Source organism: Drosophila sechellia, chromosome 2L, assembly GCF_004382195.2.
Source record: "Drosophila sechellia strain sech25 chromosome 2L, ASM438219v1, whole genome shotgun sequence".
NCBI classification, from domain to species: Eukaryota; Metazoa; Arthropoda; class Insecta; order Diptera; family Drosophilidae; genus Drosophila; species Drosophila sechellia.
Window position 1 is genome coordinate 11017596 of NC_045949.1, and position 21993 is coordinate 11039588.

The window sequence follows — 21993 nt, forward strand, 5'->3', positions numbered from 1 at the left end:
CCCAAGACTAATTTGTACATTAATGTGTCTTACAGTTTCCCGACGCTCCCTGGAAATGCGCGTCCGAGCCACAGATCCGCGTCCCTGCCCCAAGTGCGGAAAGATCTACCGCTCCGCCCACACACTGCGCACCCATCTGGAGGACAAGCACACCGTGTGCCCCGGCTATCGCTGTGTGCTCTGCGGCACGGTGGCCAAGTCCCGCAACTCCTTGCACTCGCACATGTCGCGCCAACATCGCGGCATCTCCACCAAGGACCTGCCCGTCCTGCCCATGCCCAGTGCTTTCGATCCGGAGCTCGCCTCGCGCCTCCTGGCCAAGGCAGGTGTCAAGATCTCTCCCGCTGAGCTGAGGGCCAGAGCCTCGCCCACCGGCGGAAGTGGCAGCAGCGGCGGGGGCGGCGGAGGAGGTAGCAGCCAGGCCAAGTTGGATTTAAGCAACGCTAGCGGTGGACCCATGGACGATGCCGAGGACTCTGACGACGATCCCGAGGACCTGACCACGGGCAACGGCTTGTATGGAATGGGCGGAAGCAGCAGCGACCTGAGCCGTTACCACGAGAGCCTGTTGAGCAACTTTGGGCACGCCAGGATGCGAAATGAGGCGGCTGCCGTGGCGGCCACTGCGGCTGCTCTTGGTCAACCCAAGGACTTGGCCGTTCAGCTGCCGAACAGCAACGCGCCTGGACAATCCCTGCTGGACACCTATCTGCAGTTCATCACGGAGAACACATTCGGTGAGTTTTACCTTTGCATATCAAGTTTCCAGTAAGTAATTCGTGTCCTCTCCCTCGACAATAGGCATGGGCATGTCCCAGGAGCAGGCAGCTGCCGCAGCACTGCGCGCCAAGATGGCACAGCTAAACGCGATGGGACACAGTCTGGACAACCTGCCGCCGGGCCTTCTCCCCGGACAATTCGATCTGAGCAAGCTGGCCGCCGGAAATCCCGCCTTTGGACAGAGCGGACCCGGACTGACCATTGAGCCGATAATGCGGCACGAACAGGCAGCGGGAAACCTCTCGCCGAACCGACCACTGGCTCTCAACTCGGGCGGCAGGATGATGGGTCATGATGAAATGGCGGAAAACGATGGTGACATGCGGCGGGAAGGATCAGAGCCCATGGATCTGGGCCTGGACAACAACCAGTCGGGCAGCAACCATGAGGTGGCCAACTCCGATGCCGAGGAGAACTACTCGGAGGATGAGGGAGTGCACAACACATAGGAGGAGCAAGAGATTCCAGCGAGGGAACCACGAATATGAACATGAACATAAACAAATGTATACCGATTACCCATGGAACATATGTAACGAGTAGCCTTATCCTCATGTATACCAGTTTATGTGTACGATACGATACAATACGATAGTGAAACCTAGGACTAAAATCATATTTGTGCCGCTGCCAGAGCTGGCCTAGTAGAGAATTCTATGTTGTGCTTTTAAAACTACCTAACTATACAGATATATATATACCTATATATAGATATATCGCTATACACATGTATATTTATAATTTATATACACAAGTACCTGCTGTGTATACAAGTCGATGAGGAGAAGAAGAATGAAAAGCCCCAGACAACCCATCCTGCATGAATAAGAAAACGTAAAGGTAGTCTTAGCGTACTAAGTTAGATTTCACATTGAAAGAGATGCCTGTAAATACATAAAAAAAAACTTGAATATGTTAGGCCAACAGCAGCCCCCAAACGATCCTTCGTAATTAGTATTGTACCAGACGCCAGCAGATAATTCAGATGTGCCATGCATGCCACAGCCTTCCAGTTCCAAGTCTAGCCAGTCTATACCAGTGCTTACCATATCTCAGGAACACTTGCGGACAAATCCGAACAACTCAACCGAACTACCTCAGCCAGCGAAAGAGCTGAATCCCCGAAACGAACCTCAGACTTCCATGAGTTGTGACTGGTCCTGCACTCCATCTCCAGGAAACTTGCCAATTTGTAGCAGCCGATATCTGCTCCTAGACTTAGAATCCTATCGCGAGGGGATCAGCAAACAAGAAATTGAATTGTTTATACAACTTACATACGGTATACAAAGCACGCTCGGTATACGTATTTACACTTAAATATACAAACATATGAATGCCTGTACTTATTTGTCAGAGAATTGAATACCTCAGCATACTCAGCATTCGGTCGTCAGCACTCGAAGGTGAACCCCCTTAATGATATCCAGTGCGAATCATAAGCATATACTTATACTTAAACTAGGCTAGTTAGTTTATGTGGCAGCACTGCAAGCAAGACATAGATAGATGTAACTACTTGTTTCCTGAATGTATGTATTTAGTTGGAATATGCCTCAGTTATCCTAGGTTTATGGTTAGCTTCAATCGGAGATGAGCACAGACTCTACAAGAGTCGCTACAACTTGCCTTATGACCAACATATGTGTTAATTTAATAATTTTCTACCTCAATTAATTTAAATGTATTTTACTTGGATATTTATTTGTAAGTCCTTAACCGCACTCTCCAATATGTAACTTATTTCACTGGCATGCGTGTTTTTAAAATCTTACTTAAGAGCCACCTATCAGCATAGCGAGCGAAAAATAAAAAAAAAAATTAAGAACACGAGAGTATCTTTAGTTTTTATTTACCCGGTTTAGAGTTTTATTTGGTTCTAGACACTTTTTCCTCTCACTCTCGCCCAAATTTTGGCGCAAGGGGAGTGCAATAGATTGCATTTTTAGGCTTGAAATGCATTTATGGCTAATGCGATTTGGTTAAGACGTTAGAATAAAATATATTAGTTAAAGTCGTTAAATAAGCAATATAAGTAGACATTCATGTGCTTAGAAAGTTATATAAATATTTATTGACATTACAATAAAGCCGCGTTATGAATACAATGTGTGTTTTACTCAAAATATGCGGATCCATTTAATTTGGTAATATTGAATACAATTTAATTTAAATATATATGAGACGTTTAAGTACAACACATTAAATGCCATATTTCTAAAAGATCGGAACTTTGTATGAACTCATATCAATGACACACAAAATTAAACTAAACCCAAACACATATGTACACAAATATAATACCTAGTGACTTATTTATCTAATGTAGCTGTTTCATATTTCGCGAGTTTTTCCCGCAGAGCATCCAAATCATCTTTTCGAATCGCCAAAATTCGTTTGGCGGATTCATACTTATTTTTGATAGTGGAAATTTCCCTCTTTAAGGACTCACACTGTGCCTGTAAGAATAATAATTAATAAAAGAGCTACTTGAGTAACGATGCAAAATAGCAACCTTCAATGCACTTGTTTGTCCGGCTGAGAGTGAGGTAATATTCGAGGTGTCACTGTTTTCGTTTTGCCTAAGTTTCTCTTCCAGATCCTTGATGAGATTGTAACGTGAGCGCAACAAGCGAACCGCATCCTGATACTTTATGTTCGTTTTCTCAAGGATTGCCTCAAGATCGGATTCCGTCTGAGTTTGAGCGGCTACGGTAGCAGGTTTAGCTGCGTGTGCCATTTGGTTAGATCCTGGTTCCTTGGAGGATGCCGTGGTGAGGTCATTAATCTTTGCATTAAGATCTTGAATCTTCATTTTAAGCCGTTTCTGCTCAACCTTTGCCTTGTCTTGCTCCTCAATAACTCGCTTCGTTAGTTGCGCATTCTCATCCTTCAGCGGATGATGGTTCAGCTCCATCTTTAGTGCCGTCACTTGACTCTCGCGAATGAAGAGCTCCCGCTGGCACTCCTTAAGCTTGCAATTCAGCTCCGCACAGTTGCAGTTGTTGTCTGAAATTGGATTCATTAAGTAGGAAACCCAGAGGAAATACTACTACTACTACTCTTACCAACGGGATCTGTCATGATGCCGAATTCCCGAACGTCGTTCCAGTAAGACTGCCGTCGCTCATCATGGACGCTGATTCGTCGATTCTTCCGTATTTCGCATTCAAAGGGAATCGATTTCTGCGAAAATGATAATACATTTAGATATCTATTATGGCTAGAGGCGTTTAAACATTGTTTTACCCTCGGCCCAGCATTCCGATCTAGACTTTTTCGCGGCGCAGGAGCACCTGGCGATTCGTTTGAGGCAATTGACTCAAAGGAAGCGTTATTTGGGTTAACTTTTTGTGCTTGCAACGTGGCTATTTCCGTCTCGAGCTTAGCCACAGTATCGTTCACCGAGCACAACTTTTCCTCGAGGTTGCGTTTGTCATCCAAAAGACTTGAGATCGTTCTCTCCATGCTTTCATTCTCAGACCGAAAACTGGCTTCCTTGGATTTCTAAAAATCACTTTATGAAATCATTTGAAAACCTAGCAAAAGGATATCACACTTACCAGAGTTGACCCGAGCTGCTCGCACTCGTTTATCAATTCCTGAACCTTACTTTCATTTCGCACCTCTTTGGATTGCTAAAAGAAATCAATGAATAATTTTCTGTGAATGATCGTGTGAGCTGCACTATTACCAAATCGAATCGTAGCTTTTCGCACTCCCTTGTCACTTCGTCAAACTTCTGTTGCCATCCAAGATTTTTTTCCACCGTTTTCTCCAGTTGCTCTTTAGTTTCTTGCAGATCGAGTCGTATCAGGTCTGTGTTTTCCTTTAGGATCATTTCCGTGTTTAAGAAACATATTCATATAATTTTAACACTAAGAAAAAAGCATACCAGATCAGAGCACAGCTCCTCACACTTCTTTGTAAGTTCTGCATTTCTGTTGCGGCCCAGCTCCAACTCCTTGGTAAGCTCCGTGTATCTTTGATATATTTCTGATGTATTGTCTCGCAGCTGCTGTTCAAGGCTAGTTTTTTCTTCTTCCAATTTGACTAATTTTTCTTTTAGGGAGATACACACCTTACTCTCCTCATCCAGCATGTTCCGCAGGTTTTGGGAATTTCTCAGCTGTTCTTTGAGTTCTTCATTTCCGGACTCTAGCATATCTTTAGTTTCTTGCAGGGAATTGAGCTTCAAGATGAGCTCGTTTATTGATCCTTTTAGATTAGCCGCCTCACGTGTGAACTTTTCTGCCTGGTTTGCCATCCGCTCCTCGACATCTTTGAGCTGCGCTACCAGAGTCATTTGTTCCGTGCTCGCAGTTGCCTTTGCATCCATAGCGGCCTTCAGTTCTTCGCGTAGCTCATTGATTTCCACATCTCGACTCGATATTCCCTTTTGGTAATCAATCAATTCCGTGTGCAGGCTCGTCACTTTCTTTTGCAAGTTTGATGACAGTTCATTTGCCTCGGCAAGAGAGATTTTTAGGCGTTCGTGCTGCGATACCAAATCGTCATAAAGAAGAACTTTATGTTGTGCCTTCTTCAAGACTTCTTCGAGATCGGTTATCTTGGAAGTAAATGTCTCGAGCTTAGTTTCGAAATCACACTTTTCCATCTCATTCCGCTTGCTTAGGACTTTCATTTTAGCTTGGAGTTCCTGAAGTTTATCCATGGTGCACGAATGCTCTGCATTAGCTTTTTGAATCTCTGATTCCAGGGACAACTTCTCCAGCCTACATTTATCCAAATCCAGAAGCTGCTGGCCGCACTTTTCCTCGAGCTCAATGATCCTATTCTTTGAAGAGGCCACAATCAAATCCAGCTTTTTAATATGTGCTTCTATTCCTAAATTGTTTTGATCTCGAGTAAGCGATTCCATTTGCAACTGCTCCTGCGTCTTACTGCACTGCTTCTCCAATTCGATGTTGTCCATTGTTAATTTATTGACTGCCAAGTCCTGCTCAGCTTTTGTTTTCTCCAGCTCAGTAATGGTGTCTGACATGACACGTCCCCTACTTATCATCTGCTCCAGTGTCGTTTCGACCTCCTCAAGCTTCGCGGCTGCCTTATCGCGCTCCTCTTTCGTTTGATTCAATTGCTCCATTAGGGTGGCTCTTACATCGCTTATTTCCGTTCTAAAGTCTTCTTCCATTTTTGATTGTTGGGAGCTAGCCTCAGCTAGCTTATCTTTAAAGGTTTCCCTGATCGTCTCGATTTCAGCCTGGTGCTGGCCAATCAAATTATTTCTTTCCTCCACAGCCTGAGAAATATTTTCTTTATGAGCAGATCTAAGCGCTTCCAAATCCGCCTGACAACGAACCGTAACGCTGGAGAGTATCTCCTCTACCTCCGATAGCTTCTTTTTTAACTCGGCCACATTGCTCTCATAGCGATCCTTAGTCTCCTGCAACTCAGCGTAGAACTTGGCTTGGTTCTCTTTCTGACTCGTATCAATCTGGCGCAGGAACTCCATTCGCAAAGCACTTATCTCATCGTCTTTTATTCTCCGCACATCGTGTAGTTCTTCTTTGGCTGCCATTAGCAATTGGTTAAGTTTCTCGATCTGACTATCATATTGGGAGGAAAGTAGCATCTGATCCGGCTTGGCCTCCGCGAGATTGAGAGATTCTGTCGCTTTATGATACTGTTCAACGAGCTGCGCGTTTTTCTTTTGAAGCTGATCGATAAGGCATAGGTCATCGGAGAGCTTCTGGGCCTGACGATCCAGCAGTTCTTGTTTTTGCTTAGTATCCTCATCCAACTCGGCTAGCCTCACCTCCATCGATAAGCAGCGCTCACTCATTTCCTCAAAATCCGTTTGTAGTCTTGCTATGTTCCCGTCTTTCAACTGGATCTGCCTTAATTGGTTTTGAAGTTCAGCCCTTAGATCACAGACCTGTGACTGCAATTCTGTTATGGATGTCTCTAGCGTGGCGACCTCCTGTTCTCGTCTGCTGGGAGTTGTAGGGCATCCTGGAAGGGTATCCTCGTCAGGTGGAACTCGGAGCAGACTCTCGCTCATTGAGCTCTCCCTTGTTACTCTATCTTGCAGCTCCTCGTACACCATTGTCATCTCCGCATTTTGTTTTTCCAGGGACTCGATCTGGCGCTGATAGTCCTCAACCTTGTTTATTATAACGCTCTTTTCGAGGAGTGCCGACTCTAGGTTAGTCATCTGCTCTCGCATTTCGTTGATGGTTGCCTCTGTTGCCTCCATAAGCGCACTCTTCTCTTCGATTTCCTGTTCCAGCTGCGAAATAATATCAAGCAGTCGCTTCTCCTCTCCCACCTCTACATGTTCCTGGCTAAGTCGCTTTATCTGAAATCTGTGTCGCTTGAGAAAACCTTTGAGACAAATAGGTTCAGTTGCATCTGATTGACGATTGTCTTCCTCTATGTACTCAGCAGACTCAAGGCAAAGCTTAAGCCCTGGCTCGCTCTGATCCAGTTTCGTTTGGTAGGCTCTAAAGAGGCGACTGATGCCGGAATGATGCTGCAGCTCTATCTGTTGGATGGACTCAGATAGCTTTACAAACTGGTGTAGAAGGTTCCTGTCCAGGGGGACCTCCTGCTTCTGTTCGTCAAAATCGGAGCTTATACCGGAACTCATCATGGACACAACGTCAAGGCTCGTGGGTCGTCGCTTTATCTCCTCTCGCAGGGCATCGTTCTCCTGGACGCTCTCCAACAGTTGATTGGAAAGGCAGTCGTATTCCCGCTGCATCTCTTCAAAGTTGGTCTCCAGTTCTGTGATTTTCGCTGTTAGTTCTTGATTTTCTATTTGAAGCTTTTCCACAGTAGATTCAGAGTTTTGGACTTCCCTAAGCATGTTTTGGGCCTCCTCCACTCGTTTATTGAGGGATGTGATATCGGCTTGAGACTTTGTGTTTTCATTTTGAAGCCGTTCAAACTCAGCGCTGGAGGCACTTCTTGCCCTGCGTTCCAACTGCTCGTACTCCTCCTGCAGCTTCTGGTATTTCTTCTGAACCATGTCGTGCTCGTCATGTAGGGTTTTGATGCCCGCTTGTTGAGCCTGCCACTGTTGGTCCAGAGCGTCGTACCTTTCCTGTAGTTGTCCAAAGTCATTCTGTGATGCAGATAGCTCTTTTGTCTTTTGAATAATCTCCGAGCTTGCCAGGTTAAATGCCGATTCAATGCTCTCTAACTTGTCGTGAACAGTGACGATCTCCAACCGGAGCTGATCACACTCGCATGCACTTTTCTTGGACTCTAAATCTGCAATCAGCTTCTCTAGTTCGGCACACTTGTTGCATATACTGTCGCCGGCGATGTCTTCCTGCTCTTGGACAATGGAAAGCATGTGGTCCTCCTTGCTGTTCCGTAAGACATCGCGGGATAAAATGTCAAGGGACTTTTGAAGATTCTCTATAGTCGACTCCTTTTCTGAAAGGGCAGAGAGTAAGTCATCCACGCGAAGTTTCGATGATTTCTTGTGAGCCTCAAACTCAAACTCGAGGCCCACGGCCTCCTGATTTTCCACTTCCATTCTGCTCATAGTCTGCTTCAGAGTGCTCAGTTGCTCTTCCAATGCGCTGATCTTTGAATTCGCAGCCTCATTGGCCGATCTTAGGCTGGTTATCTCCTTTTGAAGATCATCATAACTATAAGATACACAAGAAGTAAACTATGTGTTAAACACAAAAACTATAATAAAATAAATCTAACAAACAGGTATTGCCGTGGAGTTCTATAAACAGCATTTACTGTTAAAAAACTAAAAATGTTTTTTTTAAATTTGTGTTTTCAAGAAATTCAAGAATATAGCTGCACTTGTTTTCGAGATTAGTATGAATATGTATGTTAGATTTTGGGTTGAGTGGTTAAAGCACCAAAGTCGAGTTACGTTTACATCGTTTTTTACGAAGCAGGCACTATGTTTTGACAGATTCCTTGACAGAAAACACCTCATTAACTCACCGCTCCTTTTCGGCTAATGACTCTTGCTCTAAATGATTCCGCTGTGCTGTAACCTCGGCCAGCTTTTCTTTTAAACCCTGCACCTCTTCGCACTCCACCTCAAAATGCTTCTCTAAGCTGGTGAACATTTGCAAGTCCTGGATTTCCTTCTTGATTTTATCCGTTCTGTGCTAGCAAACAAGTGCAGGGTCGGGGTATGTGGGTGGATGCGATTGTTATGTGATGAGTGTTATGGAGGATGATCAAAAGCGTGGAGAAGTACTTACGTTAAGGGGCCCTTGGGAGTGAGAGCCAGGTCTGGGAGTTGCCTGATGGTCAACATGGGATTGAGGACATTTGGGTGAGGGGAGCCAAAGTCAATGCACTCTGCCGGGAGAAATTCCTCACTAATGGAGTTGCTATCGGTAGCGATATCCAGGGAACCCAAAATGTTTATAGTCTTTGGAATGTTGTCCCATCGTTTGCCGGCATTTGAAGTGGGAAAAAACTCTGGTTTTGGAAGGTGGGAGGCCTTTGGAAATTGGCCAATTCGATCTTCAGTTGTGCCGGTTTCTGCTAGCTCCAAATGCGATCCCGATGCAGTGGGACACCAAGTACGGCGTCGCTTCTGCTGAACCTTGTCGCTCAGGGAGTGACCACAGATTATCTTGTGCATGTCGTTTTTTATTCGTCTCTCCAGATGCTCTACCTTTTGCTGGTTCTCGTTTTTGCGCTCTTCTTCGGCCAGCTTATCCTTAAGCACCTTTATTTCTCGCTCCAGCCGCTTCATCATTGTGGCGTCAGATACCATCTCGTTGACCTGCGGCTTAATGCGGATCTTCTTGGCTCGCGTGGCGAAACTAAGGGTAGACTGCGATTCTTCCATGATCGATGGTTTGATTGTGCAAATGATGGATGTGAATGCATTGCCGCCCAAAGAAGCCTGCAGAATGCGCGTCAGCTTGGAATCGCGGTAGCTGGTAAATTTATTGTCCGCGTTTTCCGACAGACTCTTGATAACGTTGCTGAGAAAAAGTAGGCTCTTGTTTATATGACCGCCCTCTTTGAGGCGCGCTCCTCGAGCACCCGTTTGGTCCGCACGCTCCGACCCAGCCAGATCCACCAGGTTCAGCACGCTTTGAATCACTGCGTCGTCATCGCTGTGGTCCGACTTTCGGGACTCGATGATCTGTGGGGTAAATGTTGCAGATTATCGGAAAGATAATAGCAGGATGCACTTACTATCTTGAAGATGGCGTGCGAACGGCTGGACCGCTCGTTCATGTTGGTCTCGCCCACAGTGCGCTCCTTATTGCCCAAGCATAGCAGGCGCAGGAGGTCAGCCTCGCTGGTTATGATGCACTCCTCGCAGTTCACATTCACAATCCCGTTGCCGGACTCGTGGATCTTGAGGTCCTGATTCTTCTTGTTTAGCAGATCGTAGATCTTCTCGTTGTAGATCTCGATGTACCCCACGCGCAGCAGAAAGTCCCGCTCCGTCTCATTGGAGATCTGTTGGAAGATCTCCTTGGCGGCCAGCACCATGACGCCCGGATTTTGTTCGTCGCCCATCATGGTGTACGTCTTGCCTGAAATGCATGCCCGGTTTTAGGTATACAGCCGCGTATATATAGCACAATACCTACCCGACGACGTCTGGCCGTAGGCAAAAATAGTTCCGTTGAAGCCCTGCATGCAGGCGTGCACTATGTGCCTGGCCATCCGGTCGAACACGTCCTGGTTGCTGGCGCCCTCGTCGAACACATAGTCTGCCAGCGGAATAGAATGGTCATGAGATAAAGGTCTTGGTGATCAGGATACGCTCTCCGCTCTCTAGGTACCCACTCACCGAAGACATAGGGCTCCGCATGGCTGTCCGCCAAATGGATGGAGCGGCCTTCCTTCACCTGCCAGAGCGAAGTGAGCCCGGGCTCGCAGGGACGCACCTTGATGCAGACCTGGATGGAGCTTGCGTTCTTCGCAGACATCTTGGCGCCTTCTTTGTCTCAATGCTTTACGATAAACACAACGCAGTTCAGAAACAAACATAAAAAGCAATGTTTTACAGTGAACAAATAAATATCGACATCTTTCTTTATCGTTAAATTCGAACAAATGCCGCTTTGCAAACTCAGGGACGGAACTGCTTCGATATCTTCGGGTGGCGCTTATGGACTCGATAAGTAATCGATTAAAATCGATTGTAATCAAAGTTCCGAATAGGGCTGCAAAAAAACAACACATTATGTTCTAATCCCACAGGGCTGCATTAACATTCCTGATCAACAGTCGCTACGGCATATTTATATTCTTAAAACGTTGTGTTCTTATTGGTAGGGCATGCTTACTAACGATTATTCGAAAAACAAAACACGATGACCCAAAACTGTAAGTTCAAACAGAAAATACAACGAGGTCTTTAATACATGGGAATGCTACTGTTTAAATTTCATATATGTTCGTAATTTTTCTTATTAATTCATAACATTCATTCATAGCACTCCTATAATGTGGAAAATATTTGATCCCAAAACAAATACGTGAATAAATTATAACTTAACTCCCTAAAGTAAAGTAATAATATTAATCATTAATAGTGGAAAACTGACATTATTATTTCAATGAAATTTCATGTTTATATCAGACAGTATTCTTCTGTATGCATTAAGCAATCCTCCCAGCTTTTGTCTGTCTGTAAGTAAGCCATTTGATTTAGCGGTCTTTATTATTTTGGATGTATATAATAATATAGAGATAACACGAAATAGCTCGGATTCTTACCTCATAAATTCCCAAAAAATCCTCTTAAGCTTGTTACCATGTGAACTTAAGCTGGAAAATATGTAAACTTATTGTTACATGGAACCTTTTGACAATCCAATAAGAAATTACGAGAAAATAATTTCTGGAATTCATAGTTGACTTAAATGTGTTTTCTATTTTTATCTAAAAACTCTGAATAGACTTTTACATACCTTTTTTCATAGAAAATTAGAATACTATCAAGTTTTATATTCGAACCGTATTGGTATATATTTTCATATTCGCCGACATCTAAAAACTTTTAAATTGAACTGGCTCGCGCCGATTTACTGGTTCCGTATTTCGATCTAGTTCGCTTCTGAAGCGGTAATTGTTCGAATTTATACAGAGAAAATAACATGTCAATCAAACTAGCTTTTATAAAACGTTAGAATCTGTTTGTGTTCGTCCATCGTGCATGTCAAACTAATTTCTTACAATTCGCAAAGATGTCTGCGAAGAACGCAAGCTCCATCCAGGTCTGCATCAAGGTGCGTCCCTGCGAGCCCGGGCTCACTTCGCTCTGGCAGGTGAAGGAAGGCCGCTCCATCCATTTGGCGGACAGCCATGCGGAGCCCTATGTCTTCGGTGAGTGGTAATTTAGCGAGCGGAGAGCGTATCCTGATCCCCAAGACCTTTATCTCATGACCATTCCATTCCGCTGACAGACTATGTGTTCGACGAGGGCGCCAGCAACCAGGACGTGTTCGACCGGATGGCCAGGCACATAGTGCACGCCTGCATGCAGGGCTTCAACGGAACTATTTTTGCCTACGGCCAGACGTCGTCGGGTGGGTACTGTGCTATATATACGCGGCTGTATACCTAAAACCGGGCATGCATTTCAGGCAAGACGTACACCATGATGGGCGACGAGCAGAATCCGGGCGTCATGGTGCTGGCCGCCAAGGAGATCTTCCAACAGATCACCAGTGAGACGGAGCGGGACTTTCTGCTGCGCGTGGGCTACATCGAGATCTACAACGAGAAGATCTACGATCTGCTAAACAAGAAGAATCAGGACCTCATGATCCATGAGTCCGGCAACGGGATTGTGAATGTGAACTGCAAGGAGTCCATCGTAACCAGCGAGGACGACCTCCTGCGCCTGCTCTGCATGGGCAACAAGGAGCGCATCGTGGGCGAGAACAACATGAACGAGCGGTCCAGCCGTTCGCACGCCATCTTCAGGATAGTAAGTGCTAGATTCTTGTATTAATCCTATAATAAGCAAGATTATTTCTACAGATCATTGAGTCTCGAAAGTCTGACCACAGCGATGACGACACCGTAAATCAGAGCGTACTGAGCCTGGTGGATCTGGCTGGATCAGAACAGGTGGAACACGCGGATGCCCTAGGCCACGCCTCCAGCCTCATGATTTTTCGCAACTTGGTTAAGAGCCGCTCCGAGAACGTGGATATCAAGCCGAATAGCTTTCGCGATTCGAAACTTCCGCGCATCATGCTGCCATCGCTGGGTGAAAATGTTTTGACCTCTATCATCTGTACAATTACACCATCGTTCGTGGAGGAGTCGTCATCCACTATAAGCTTCGCCACGTGTGCCATAAAAATTCGCTGCAAGCCGCAGGTCTGCAAGATGGACTCTGAATCCACGATGATGGGACGACTTGATCGCGGGATCTGTATGTTGAAGAAAAAGCTTGCTGAGAAGAAGATCAAGAATGAGAGCCAGCTGGTATTGCAGGAACTGGAAGGTCGCATCAAGCGCGACAAGCTGAAGATCATTTCCAGCGCCTCGCTTAACGACTATCGCCTCCAGAAGCGTCGTCGTACTTGGACTTTATCCGCCTCAGGCTCAGAAGGCGACTCTTCTGTTCCCGCATTGCCTGAGCCAGAGGAATCCCGTCTTCCGCGTCCTTCGAAACTGACTAACCTGCCGAAACCCAACACCACTCATTCTCAGCGACGGGAGATTGCTCCCAAAACCAAAGGCATTTATAAATCCCTTAAGGAGAAAACGTTTCAAACGGATAATATGAACACCATGCCTGTCCAGGCGAAACAAAGAGAGACGGCGAGCAGAATTCCTTCAGTAATGATGCCAAAAAAGGATCAGGAGTCAGTGCCTAAGTATGTAAATTTATTAATTATTTATTTTACTTTGGATCTAGAGTTATAAAAAGATCAAAATGAGTTAAACAAACGAAACTACGTAGTATTCTACGCAACTTACTTTAAGTTAGCTCATTTTGAACATGCCAACTCACCTCTGGCGCGCACTCACCTGACACCTCAACTAAAAAACGAGGTGGAGACGAGCGCGAGCTCTTCTACTCGGCTGTCTTCGCTCGCTCTTCTCGCTTTCTCGCAGCAGTTGCAGCGAAGAGGGCAAGCTGGCTCCACTCGGAGTGCGATCGCGAAGAAATCGAAAACAAAACAAACGCCAACGCAAATAGCCGTCGAGAAGGAAAGATTTCTGGGGGAGAATCCGGGAGCGGAAAGAGGCGAGGCGACGGCTGATGTGAGCCAGTTTTGCGAATAGACTCGGCTGGATGCGATGTGACGCCCCAGCTACGATCGCTTTGTGGCCCTGGGAGCGCGATAAGGCAGTCAGCCGATCGACAAGCCAGTTAACTGGCCAACTTCTTGATAATTTGATCGCTGGAATTCCGCAATGCGCATTGTATTTGCCGCTGTCCGTCAGTCAGCACGCTTTTCCTCCGCCCATCGCTCTCGCGCTCCTCCGCCTATCGTCTTGGGTGATCGATGACGTCGGCCCTACTGCCGATCCACCAACGTTATAGACTGTGATGTAACGCATATAGATTGGCTAACCGAAACCGAGAGAGTGAGTGAGTGAGTGACTTGGGTGAAAGATCTGCATCTACCAACCTACACAGACAACTGCGCTCGAAATAAAAGCACAGTGCAGTTGCACTTCTGTTTAGTTTGTCAAAATAAACAATTTGTGAAAAGGTGTTTGGATTTGTATCTTTAAAAAAACGCTTCTTTTCTTTGACCATGTTCGCGTAACCCACACATATCACCTGGTGCAACTTCAACTTGAATGCCGCCAGCTGCTTCTATTTTTAGTGGTATTTTGTGAACGCCGGATTCCCTCGGACAGCACCCATTTAGCTCGCAGAGTAAACTATTTTTCGTAGCCAGGCGCGCACTGGAATTATAAATAGAGTTAAAGTATATTTATGGAGTTCCTGAATTTACGTATTCATTCAAGTCTTTCAATTTTCCTATCAATTACAGCTGCGATGCCCTGCAGATCGAGATCTCTGCTCTTACTGCATCCAACCAGGTAGCAAAGGAGACGATCGAGAAGTACGAGGAGCAGGTGAAGAGGCTAAAGGAGACAATTGAGCGGCTGGAGATGGAGAACGGCAAGGCAGTCAATCTAGGGGAGCAATTTGAAACACACAAAGCCAAGTCCAAGCAAATGAAGGAAGAACTTCTCTCCTCCATCTTCGAGAAAGATTCGACCATAGAAAGCCTGCAACTGTCCCTTAAGGAGCTTTCTCGGGATGTGTTGCGAAACAGCAAGGAGGATTTCATGCGATCGATGTGCCCCGAGCTTGAGTCCAGCTGCGAGCGGATCTGCAACAAGTGCCTGGAGTTGGAGCGGCTACTGCCCATAGCGAGTGCCTCAGGACTGGAATCAATCGCCTGCCAGTGTGATCAGTTGCGATCGGAGATTGCTGACACCCGTATCAAGTTGGAAAGTATGCAGTCTGCTTTCAGTCAAGCAAGCTGTGAGGTTTCACAAAAGACCACTGATTGCAAACGGCTCTCCGAACAGATATCCACAGCGCAGGATGATTTTGGACAATTGCAGGAAAAGTACAACAATCTGGAGCATAAGTTGTCTAGTCAACAGCTGGCCATTGGTACCATGCAGGCTGACTACACCTCTATACAGCAAAGGTACCTGCAGCTGCAGGAGGAGTATAAACATCTGGAACTCAGATCGGATGAACAGTGCCAGCAGCTGCAGGACGAAAATTCGAAGCTGCAAGCCGAGATTGGAACTCTCAAGGAGCGAGTGGAGGAGGTCCAGAGTAAGCTATTGGAAGTTCCCAATCCGGGTTCTCATCCAGGAGAGATGGAGCTGCAAAATCGACAGCTGAAGAAGCGCCTCTCCGAGTTGGAATCGGAGTTTAACGAGATTAGACGGAATTACGAATGTCTATCCACCCAATTGATGGATAGTATTCAAGAGAGCGATGTACTCCGAGAGGAGCTCAAGCAACGAACAACGAACGGCGATTTGGAATCCATGAAGAGATCGGGTGTAGGCGCTCAGTGCAGTGATCCGGAAAACGACTTGCTGCAACAGTTCGCCAAGCTGTCGAAGTCCATCCAACAGATTGAGCTCAGCGACTACTCCGGTGGCAGGCGCCTCTTTATACACAACCATGCGGAACAGGATCAAAGTGTGCCAAGCTTCAAACTGTGCCTTGAGCCTGCTGACTATTTAAAGGGTGATGGTAAACAGCAGGATACATCCGACTCGGTATTCCTTAAAGGCTCTCAGATTGTCAAAATAAATCAGGAACAGAATTGTGTGAAAGAGGAAGACCGAATGTGTGATATCATTTTGCAACTGAAACAAGAAGTTGACGAAAAAAAGAATCTAATTGAGGAGGAGAAAGGAGTTATTGACAAATTGCGTGCACAAATTACCAGCCTGAAACAAATCGAAACTGTAGTAAATCAAAATGGCAAGACAAAAATATTGTGCGATGAGTTGCAGACTGAAGATAACGTACAGACCACAATGAAGCAAAGTCTTTTAAGTATCCCGCATGGCGACGATACCATTACGATACCATCTTCCGCTAACGAGCAGGAATCGCACGAAGTCCTTACTCTCAAGACATCCCTTGCACATCTGAAGTCCAAGGTGTGTGAACTGCAGAAAAAACTTGAAAATCAGTCAGAGGACGAAAAAATATCCGAACTGCAGGCGGATATTGGAGAAATAAGCGAGCGTTGCTTATCCATGGAACAGAAGCTTGCAGACTTTGTAAATTGGCAGGCGCAGGAGTTGCGCCCTCTAGATCAGCTTCAAGATAGCGGTGCAGAACTACAGCACAGCAGCACCACAGCTGAAGAATCTCTAAAATTGGAGAAACCAATCCAGGAACAAACTGATCGAACTCTTACCACCGAATACGAACGCCGAATCGAGCAACTTGAAGAATCATTACAAAGGGCACAAGAGGAATTAAGAATTCTGGAGAAGCGAAAGACAGATGAGAATAAAAGCCTTCAGCTTGAGTACATGGCGAAAATTGAGACGAGCGAGAATGAAAACCGCTCCAAATTCCGTGCATACTGCCTGGAATTGGAGGAAACCAAGAAACGCTACGAAGAGCAGCTACAGCAGGCCAGTGAAAAGCTTACTAGTGTTACGACTCAGTGTCAGGCGGATTTGGATGTCATTAAAGGATCTCTTCAAGAAAAGATTACTCAGGCCGAGAAGGAAAGAAATGAATTGGCTGCCCGACACAAGGCAGAGCTTGAAAAAATCAATGAAACGCTGAAGGAGAAGGAATCTTCTTACAAGGAGAAACTAAGCCAAGCGGAGGAGGAGCGAGATAAGGAAGTTTCTATTCTTGAGGCGATGCGAAACACAATAGCAGAGCTGCATAAAACGAATTCTAAACGGGAAGTGGAACTCGAGGGAGTAAAAATGGAAAAGTGCCAACTTAAGGAGCTGTACGACAAAAGCCTGTTGGAGCTAAAAGAACTCCAACGCACTGCCGACCAGAAAAGTTCGGATTTGCTGGCAGGCTCGTCGAAGGAGGACATCGATGAGCTGCAAAGGAAGTGCGATCAATATGTTATGGATTTGGAGCTGTTGAGGGGCGAGAAAGCAGAACTGCTATCGGAGATCCAGAAAATCAACGCACAGCACTCGAAGACCCTAAAAAAACTTGAGGAAATCGAAGCGGAAATGATTACTCTAACCACTCAAAAGGATTTAGAGAGGTGTGATATTAAAGAAAAGCTGGAGACTTTCAAGTCCAAGGAGGCAGATCTCAAAGAAGCGCTGCACTGTGCCCAGCTCAGGTTTCATGCCTACGATGAGCTGGTGTGCGAACACGAGCGGCTGAAAGGCTGTCTTTCGGATTCAAATAAGATGTCGGCAAATCTGCAGAAGAAAGTGGCGGATTTGCAGGCTGAACTGCTTTCTTTACAGGAGGGAATTTCTGGCCGAGATTCAGAGATTAAACAGCTTCGCGCTGAGCTTAAGGACGCCCTTGATGAAAATACAACTGCGAGAAAAGCAAAAGTAGACCTGGAAAATAGTCTTAAAGAAGTACAGGAAAATATGTCTACCCAGGCAGGTGAGGTTAAACGAAAGATTGCCAATCTTAAGGGATCAGTGGACGAGCTTCAGCTTAAACTGAAATCTCTCCAAGAAGTAAAAGACAATCTAGAGTCTGAAAATGAAAAGCTTAAAATAAAGCTAAATGATGCTCAGAATCTACAGAACAAAGTGGATAAGGAGCAAAAGCTCAATTCTTCTCTACGAGAAGATTTGGGCAAACTGGAACAAACCAAACTCGGTCTCGAAGAGCAGCTTCGAGCCAAGAAAGTAGAAATCGATCGCCGATCCAAGGAGCTTGGGGAACTGACCCAGGAGTGCGGAAATATACGGTCCCATCTGGTAAGTTTTACTTATTTAACGCCTTTACTTTTTTATTCTATTCTGTTATATTCTATACCAGGCAGCTCAAACTAATGATTTCCTGAAAGAAAAGGAAACTTTGAACTTGACTATATCCAATCTTCAGTTGCATTATCAGCAATTGGGCGAAAAACTAACCATTCATAGAGAGAAAGATAAATGTCAATGTCAGCTTAAAACGAAACTCGAATCTCTGCTAGAAACCTCGAAGGATCATGTATCAAACAAAGCAGCAGAAAATAATTTAAATCTCCAAATGAAGAAGGATATTCTTGATCTCACAAAAGAGTGCGAGATCCTACGTTCCGATCTGGTAATTATTATTTTAATCTATCTGGTTGATTACAATATAGTTAATTAAAATTTTTCAGCAATCCAAAATAGAATATTTCCGAACGCACGAGCAACTGTTGGATAAAACAATTTCTAATCTAAAAGAGGAAAACCGCAAGATGGAGGAAAAGTTTAGTACGGTTAACAAGGCGCTAAACGAGGATTGCGAAAAGCTCCGTTCAACATTGGTAATATTAGATTTGTCTTTGTAGGTTATTCGGTCGCTAATTAAATATTTATTTAGAAATCAAAGGAACTAATAATGCAACAGAATAGACAAGAGTTAGAGGAAAGACTGACTGTTATTGATGAGAAGAATGGGATCAACGCGCGACTTGTCGCCCAGTTGAAGTCCAATGAAGACGCCTTGAAGTCACTCCGAGAGGACTCGATTAAGCAAAGTTTAGCCATAGAAGCGGCCAATAAAAGAAGCCACGAGATGGAACAGAAGGTTAATAAACGTGCAAGGGAGTACGAAGAACTACGATCAACTTTGGTATAATAATTGCAATCAAAGGCGGTTATAAAATAGCTAAATGTTTTCTCCCCAAATCGCCTAGAAAACCAGGGAAATCCATTTTCGATCCGAGAAGGAACGCATGGACGGCACCATCTCCATCCTGTTAGAAGACAAGCGTAATCTGGAGGAGAAGGTATGCACAGTCACCGAGCTCCTGGCTAAGCTTGAGCGCAAACACGCGCAAAAAGTGAACGGAGGCGATGTCTCCTTTGAGTTGAATTCTTCGAATGGATCGCCCACTCCTGTAGCTGTTCCGGCAACAAAGAAGCCCCTGGACTGCAATTCGGCTGACAGTGTGCCAAAGGTACGTATGAACTTCTAAATTGCATGTAATAATTTTTTTTATATTTCTCGTAAAGAAATCCATCAGCTTAGACACTGCGGAGCGGAAGAATCGACGGATGACGGCCTACGATGAGCACCGTAAGCAGTTTTGCTGGAATGACTTACGTAACGGCGGAACTACGACCGTTCCTGTGGGTAAGTAAGGTTTGTTTGGCCGCGAGATCTTCTAATCTTTATGTGGTTTTAACTAATATTGCAGATGGCAATTGCCACTGCGAGCAGCTGAGCTGCAAACAAAGACTGAGTTCGGACTGGAGGCAAAACGATAATAAAAAAGATGATTAAAGTTATCCGAGTATTAGGGGCTTTTTTTTAGGTGTTATCTTGCAAACGGTGGAATTCCACATCATATAGTTTTCTATTTATATTTATGTCCTAAGTAACTGTCAAATATTATCAATACAAAAATTAAATACAATTAAATACAAAATAAAAACAAACGTGATCATAGTATTTAAATTTAAATCTGTATTATGTTGGTTTTTGTTTGTTTAATGGTTAAATTCGATAAAAAGTTAAATATTGCTAGTTAAGTAATGTATCCTCTATAATGTGTAATAATATTTTGTTTATATGTATAGCATTGAATAAACTATTTACATTTTCTTAATGTTAAAATCAGATTCGCAGAATTTACTGGTTCGAATAATAAAAGACAAAAATTACTTAAATGTAAGACTAAATAAGCTTAACGCTTCTTGTTTGAATTCCCGATTGCACCAATCGATAAGTCGATAGTTGCGCAAATACATATTCTAGTGCTGTGCAATGGAAAATTGAGGGCCGCTTGAGTGTTGTGTACGGCATCAGTGTTGGATAGCTGCGGACGCAAAACTACGTAAAATTACGACAAAAAAACAGCGCCCCGCGAAAAAAGGCCATGAACTCGGCAATCAAGGTAGGTTCAGCCGCTCTGCCACATCCGCCGGCTGCTCCGCCCGCGTTGATCCCGTCGCCAGCGCCTCCGCGCGTTGCAAGCGAGAAAAAGGCGGCGCGGGAGAGAGCCGAGAGTCATTCGTTTGTCTCACTCCTGCGAGTGGGAAATTTGTTGTTCCACCGCGAGTGGGTTGGCGGGCGGTGGGCAGGGGCGGTGCGTTTGTTTTGAATTTGCACGCGGTAACAACAAACTGACTCCGGATGCAAATCCGCATGCACTTGCAGGTGGGGGAGATATTCACGGCCGCCGGACAGGCGTTCAGCAGACTGGGCGATCTAACCATGCAGCTGCATCCCAATGCGGAGTCGCCATCGGGGTAAGTTGATTCTGTGCGTTGGAGTCGCGAAATTTGTGGACACTAATCGGAGTGTTTCTGTGTGCCTTGTTCCCTCGCCACGGCTGCAGGAAGTGGACGGACGAGGAGATCGACATGCTGCACTCGTCCATAATGCGCTTCTCAGACGACCTGACCAAGATCAGCCTAAGCATCAAGAACCGCACCGTGTAAGTGATCCTGTGCTCCTGGCGAGGGAACCGGCTGCCCAGTGTGTCCGTGCTAGTTTTAATTGACCTTCCCCATTGCAGATCCCAGATCCGCCAGGCGCTGAAGAAGAAGGCCTTCGAGGACGCCGGCATTCCCGCCAAGCAAGTGCCCGTCCAGCAGGTGCAACACGTTCTCCAGACGCTGCCACAACAGCAGCCGCAGCAGCCCCTCCAGCAGCCACCTCCTCAAGTATTCAAGTCACAGCCCATCGTGCAGCACGTACAGCTGGTGGCGCAGCCAAAGCAGATCATCCTGCATCCACAGTCCACAACTACGACGGGCACGACGGTGACCGTTAAGCAGTACCAGCAGATGCAGAAGGCTGCGGCATTAGCGGCAGCCCAGGCTGCAGCCTCGACGGCCAACAACACGCCCACCATCACGGAGAACATCATTATCCAGCAGCCCACTTCGACTACGGCGACAGTGGTGCAGCAGCCACATATGGTGTCCACCTGCTCGTCGACGCAGATCATGGTGCCCGTTGTGTCGGCAGTGTCCACTGTTCCAACAGTACTTTCGCCCACGGTGGTGATTGCCGACGATGTGGTTAGCACCTCCAATCCTCCAGCGGCAGCGGCGACAGCAGGATCGCCAGCAGGCGCGCCAGCAGGCTTAAAGTGCGGACCAGACGTGTCCATGACCCTCAATCGCATCAATGTCCAGGAGAACGAGGTGGACGTGGAGGAGTGCCTGCCCGCTGAGGTGGTCAAGCTGGACTTTGTCAGCGAGGAGGTGGCCGGGTGAGGTTCGAGCCCTCGGAACGGGCTGGACTTCTTCTACTAGATCTCCGGCCGCAGAAAGAATCACGTAACTTGGAACAGAACCGCTACAAATCCAGATCGAGAACTCTTAAGCAAAAAGGTTGAGATGCCGCCCTAGCCCTAAGCCTAAACTGTTAAGTGTTGTCATATTTGATATACCCTGAAATCACCTTGTTCCGGGCCCCGGATGACAAATGAATTGTGCGATGTGGAGGATGAGTCTGTGGATCGCCAGCCACAGAGCGTAGATATTAATTGCGGTGCGTGTATGCCGCCTAGACTTAAATTTACGCAAGACACAATAGTGCAAAGTACATAACGACGATCGTGTAAGTTGAGAGTGAATAAACGAGCATTATTTTAAGATTCGGCG

The 21993-nt window shown here is 45.8% G+C and overlaps 4 protein-coding genes across 11 annotated transcripts in view; 3 read left to right on the forward strand and 1 right to left on the reverse strand.

The window, feature by feature from the left end:
- Window positions 1-2615, forward strand: part of LOC6612137 (protein abrupt) — a 46079-nt gene extending 43464 nt beyond the window's left edge. For both annotated transcript variants that reach the window (XM_032714027.1, XM_002036618.2), the window contains exons 8-9: window positions 36-737; window positions 802-2615. In XM_032714027.1, the coding sequence (XP_032569918.1) occupies window positions 36-737; window positions 802-1229 (1130 nt within the window). In that variant the 3' untranslated portion in view covers window positions 1230-2615. The remainder of the gene's footprint in view (window positions 1-35; window positions 738-801) is intronic.
- On the reverse strand, window positions 2524-10840 carry LOC6612138 (kinesin-like protein KIN-7O). Of its 2 annotated transcripts, XM_032714024.1 has the most exons (12): window positions 10550-10840; window positions 10347-10469; window positions 9943-10289; window positions 8988-9889; window positions 8722-8886; window positions 4676-8405; window positions 4475-4609; window positions 4344-4418; window positions 4030-4287; window positions 3849-3966; window positions 3296-3789; window positions 2524-3239 (listed from the first exon to the last, which is right to left on the reverse strand). In XM_032714024.1, exons 1-12 carry the CDS (start codon window positions 10686-10688, stop codon window positions 3093-3095), a joined length of 6633 nt encoding a protein of 2210 aa, XP_032569915.1. In that variant the 5' UTR covers window positions 10689-10840; the 3' UTR covers window positions 2524-3092. The 2 variants fall into 2 exon arrangements, with proteins under 2 accessions (XP_032569915.1, XP_032569916.1); XM_032714025.1 differs by lacking the exon at window positions 8722-8886.
- Window positions 10841-11906: 1066 nt separating this feature from the next.
- On the forward strand, window positions 11907-19665 carry LOC6612140 (kinesin-like protein KIN-7I). 4 transcript variants are annotated; one of them, XM_032718757.1, is made up of 11 exons: window positions 11907-12090; window positions 12171-12293; window positions 12351-12697; window positions 12751-13598; window positions 14733-18156; window positions 18218-18490; window positions 18549-18698; window positions 18755-19006; window positions 19071-19334; window positions 19390-19506; window positions 19575-19665. In XM_032718757.1, the coding sequence occupies exons 1-11, from the start codon at window positions 11952-11954 to the stop codon at window positions 19599-19601; spliced, it is 5964 nt and encodes a 1987-aa protein (XP_032574648.1). In that variant the 5' UTR covers window positions 11907-11951; the 3' UTR covers window positions 19602-19665. The 4 variants fall into 4 exon arrangements, with proteins under 4 accessions (XP_032574648.1, XP_002036657.1, XP_032574664.1 ...); XM_002036621.2 differs by having other exon boundaries at window positions 11908-12090; window positions 19390-19510; XM_032718773.1 differs by lacking the exons at window positions 11907-12090; window positions 12171-12293; window positions 12351-12697; window positions 12751-13598 and adding an exon at window positions 14031-14316 and having other exon boundaries at window positions 19390-19510.
- A 499-nt stretch (window positions 19666-20164) lies between these two features.
- On the forward strand, window positions 20165-21992 carry LOC6612141 (forkhead box protein B2). 3 transcript variants are annotated; one of them, XM_002036622.2, is made up of 4 exons: window positions 20165-20273; window positions 20537-20628; window positions 20718-20816; window positions 20898-21992. In XM_002036622.2, exons 1-4 carry the CDS (start codon window positions 20256-20258, stop codon window positions 21601-21603), a joined length of 915 nt encoding a protein of 304 aa, XP_002036658.1. In that variant the 5' UTR covers window positions 20165-20255; the 3' UTR covers window positions 21604-21992. The 3 variants fall into 3 exon arrangements, with proteins under 3 accessions (XP_002036658.1, XP_032583123.1, XP_032583122.1); XM_032727232.1 differs by lacking the exon at window positions 20718-20816; XM_032727231.1 differs by lacking the exons at window positions 20165-20273; window positions 20718-20816 and having other exon boundaries at window positions 20498-20628.
- Window position 21993: the final 1 nt, after the last annotated feature.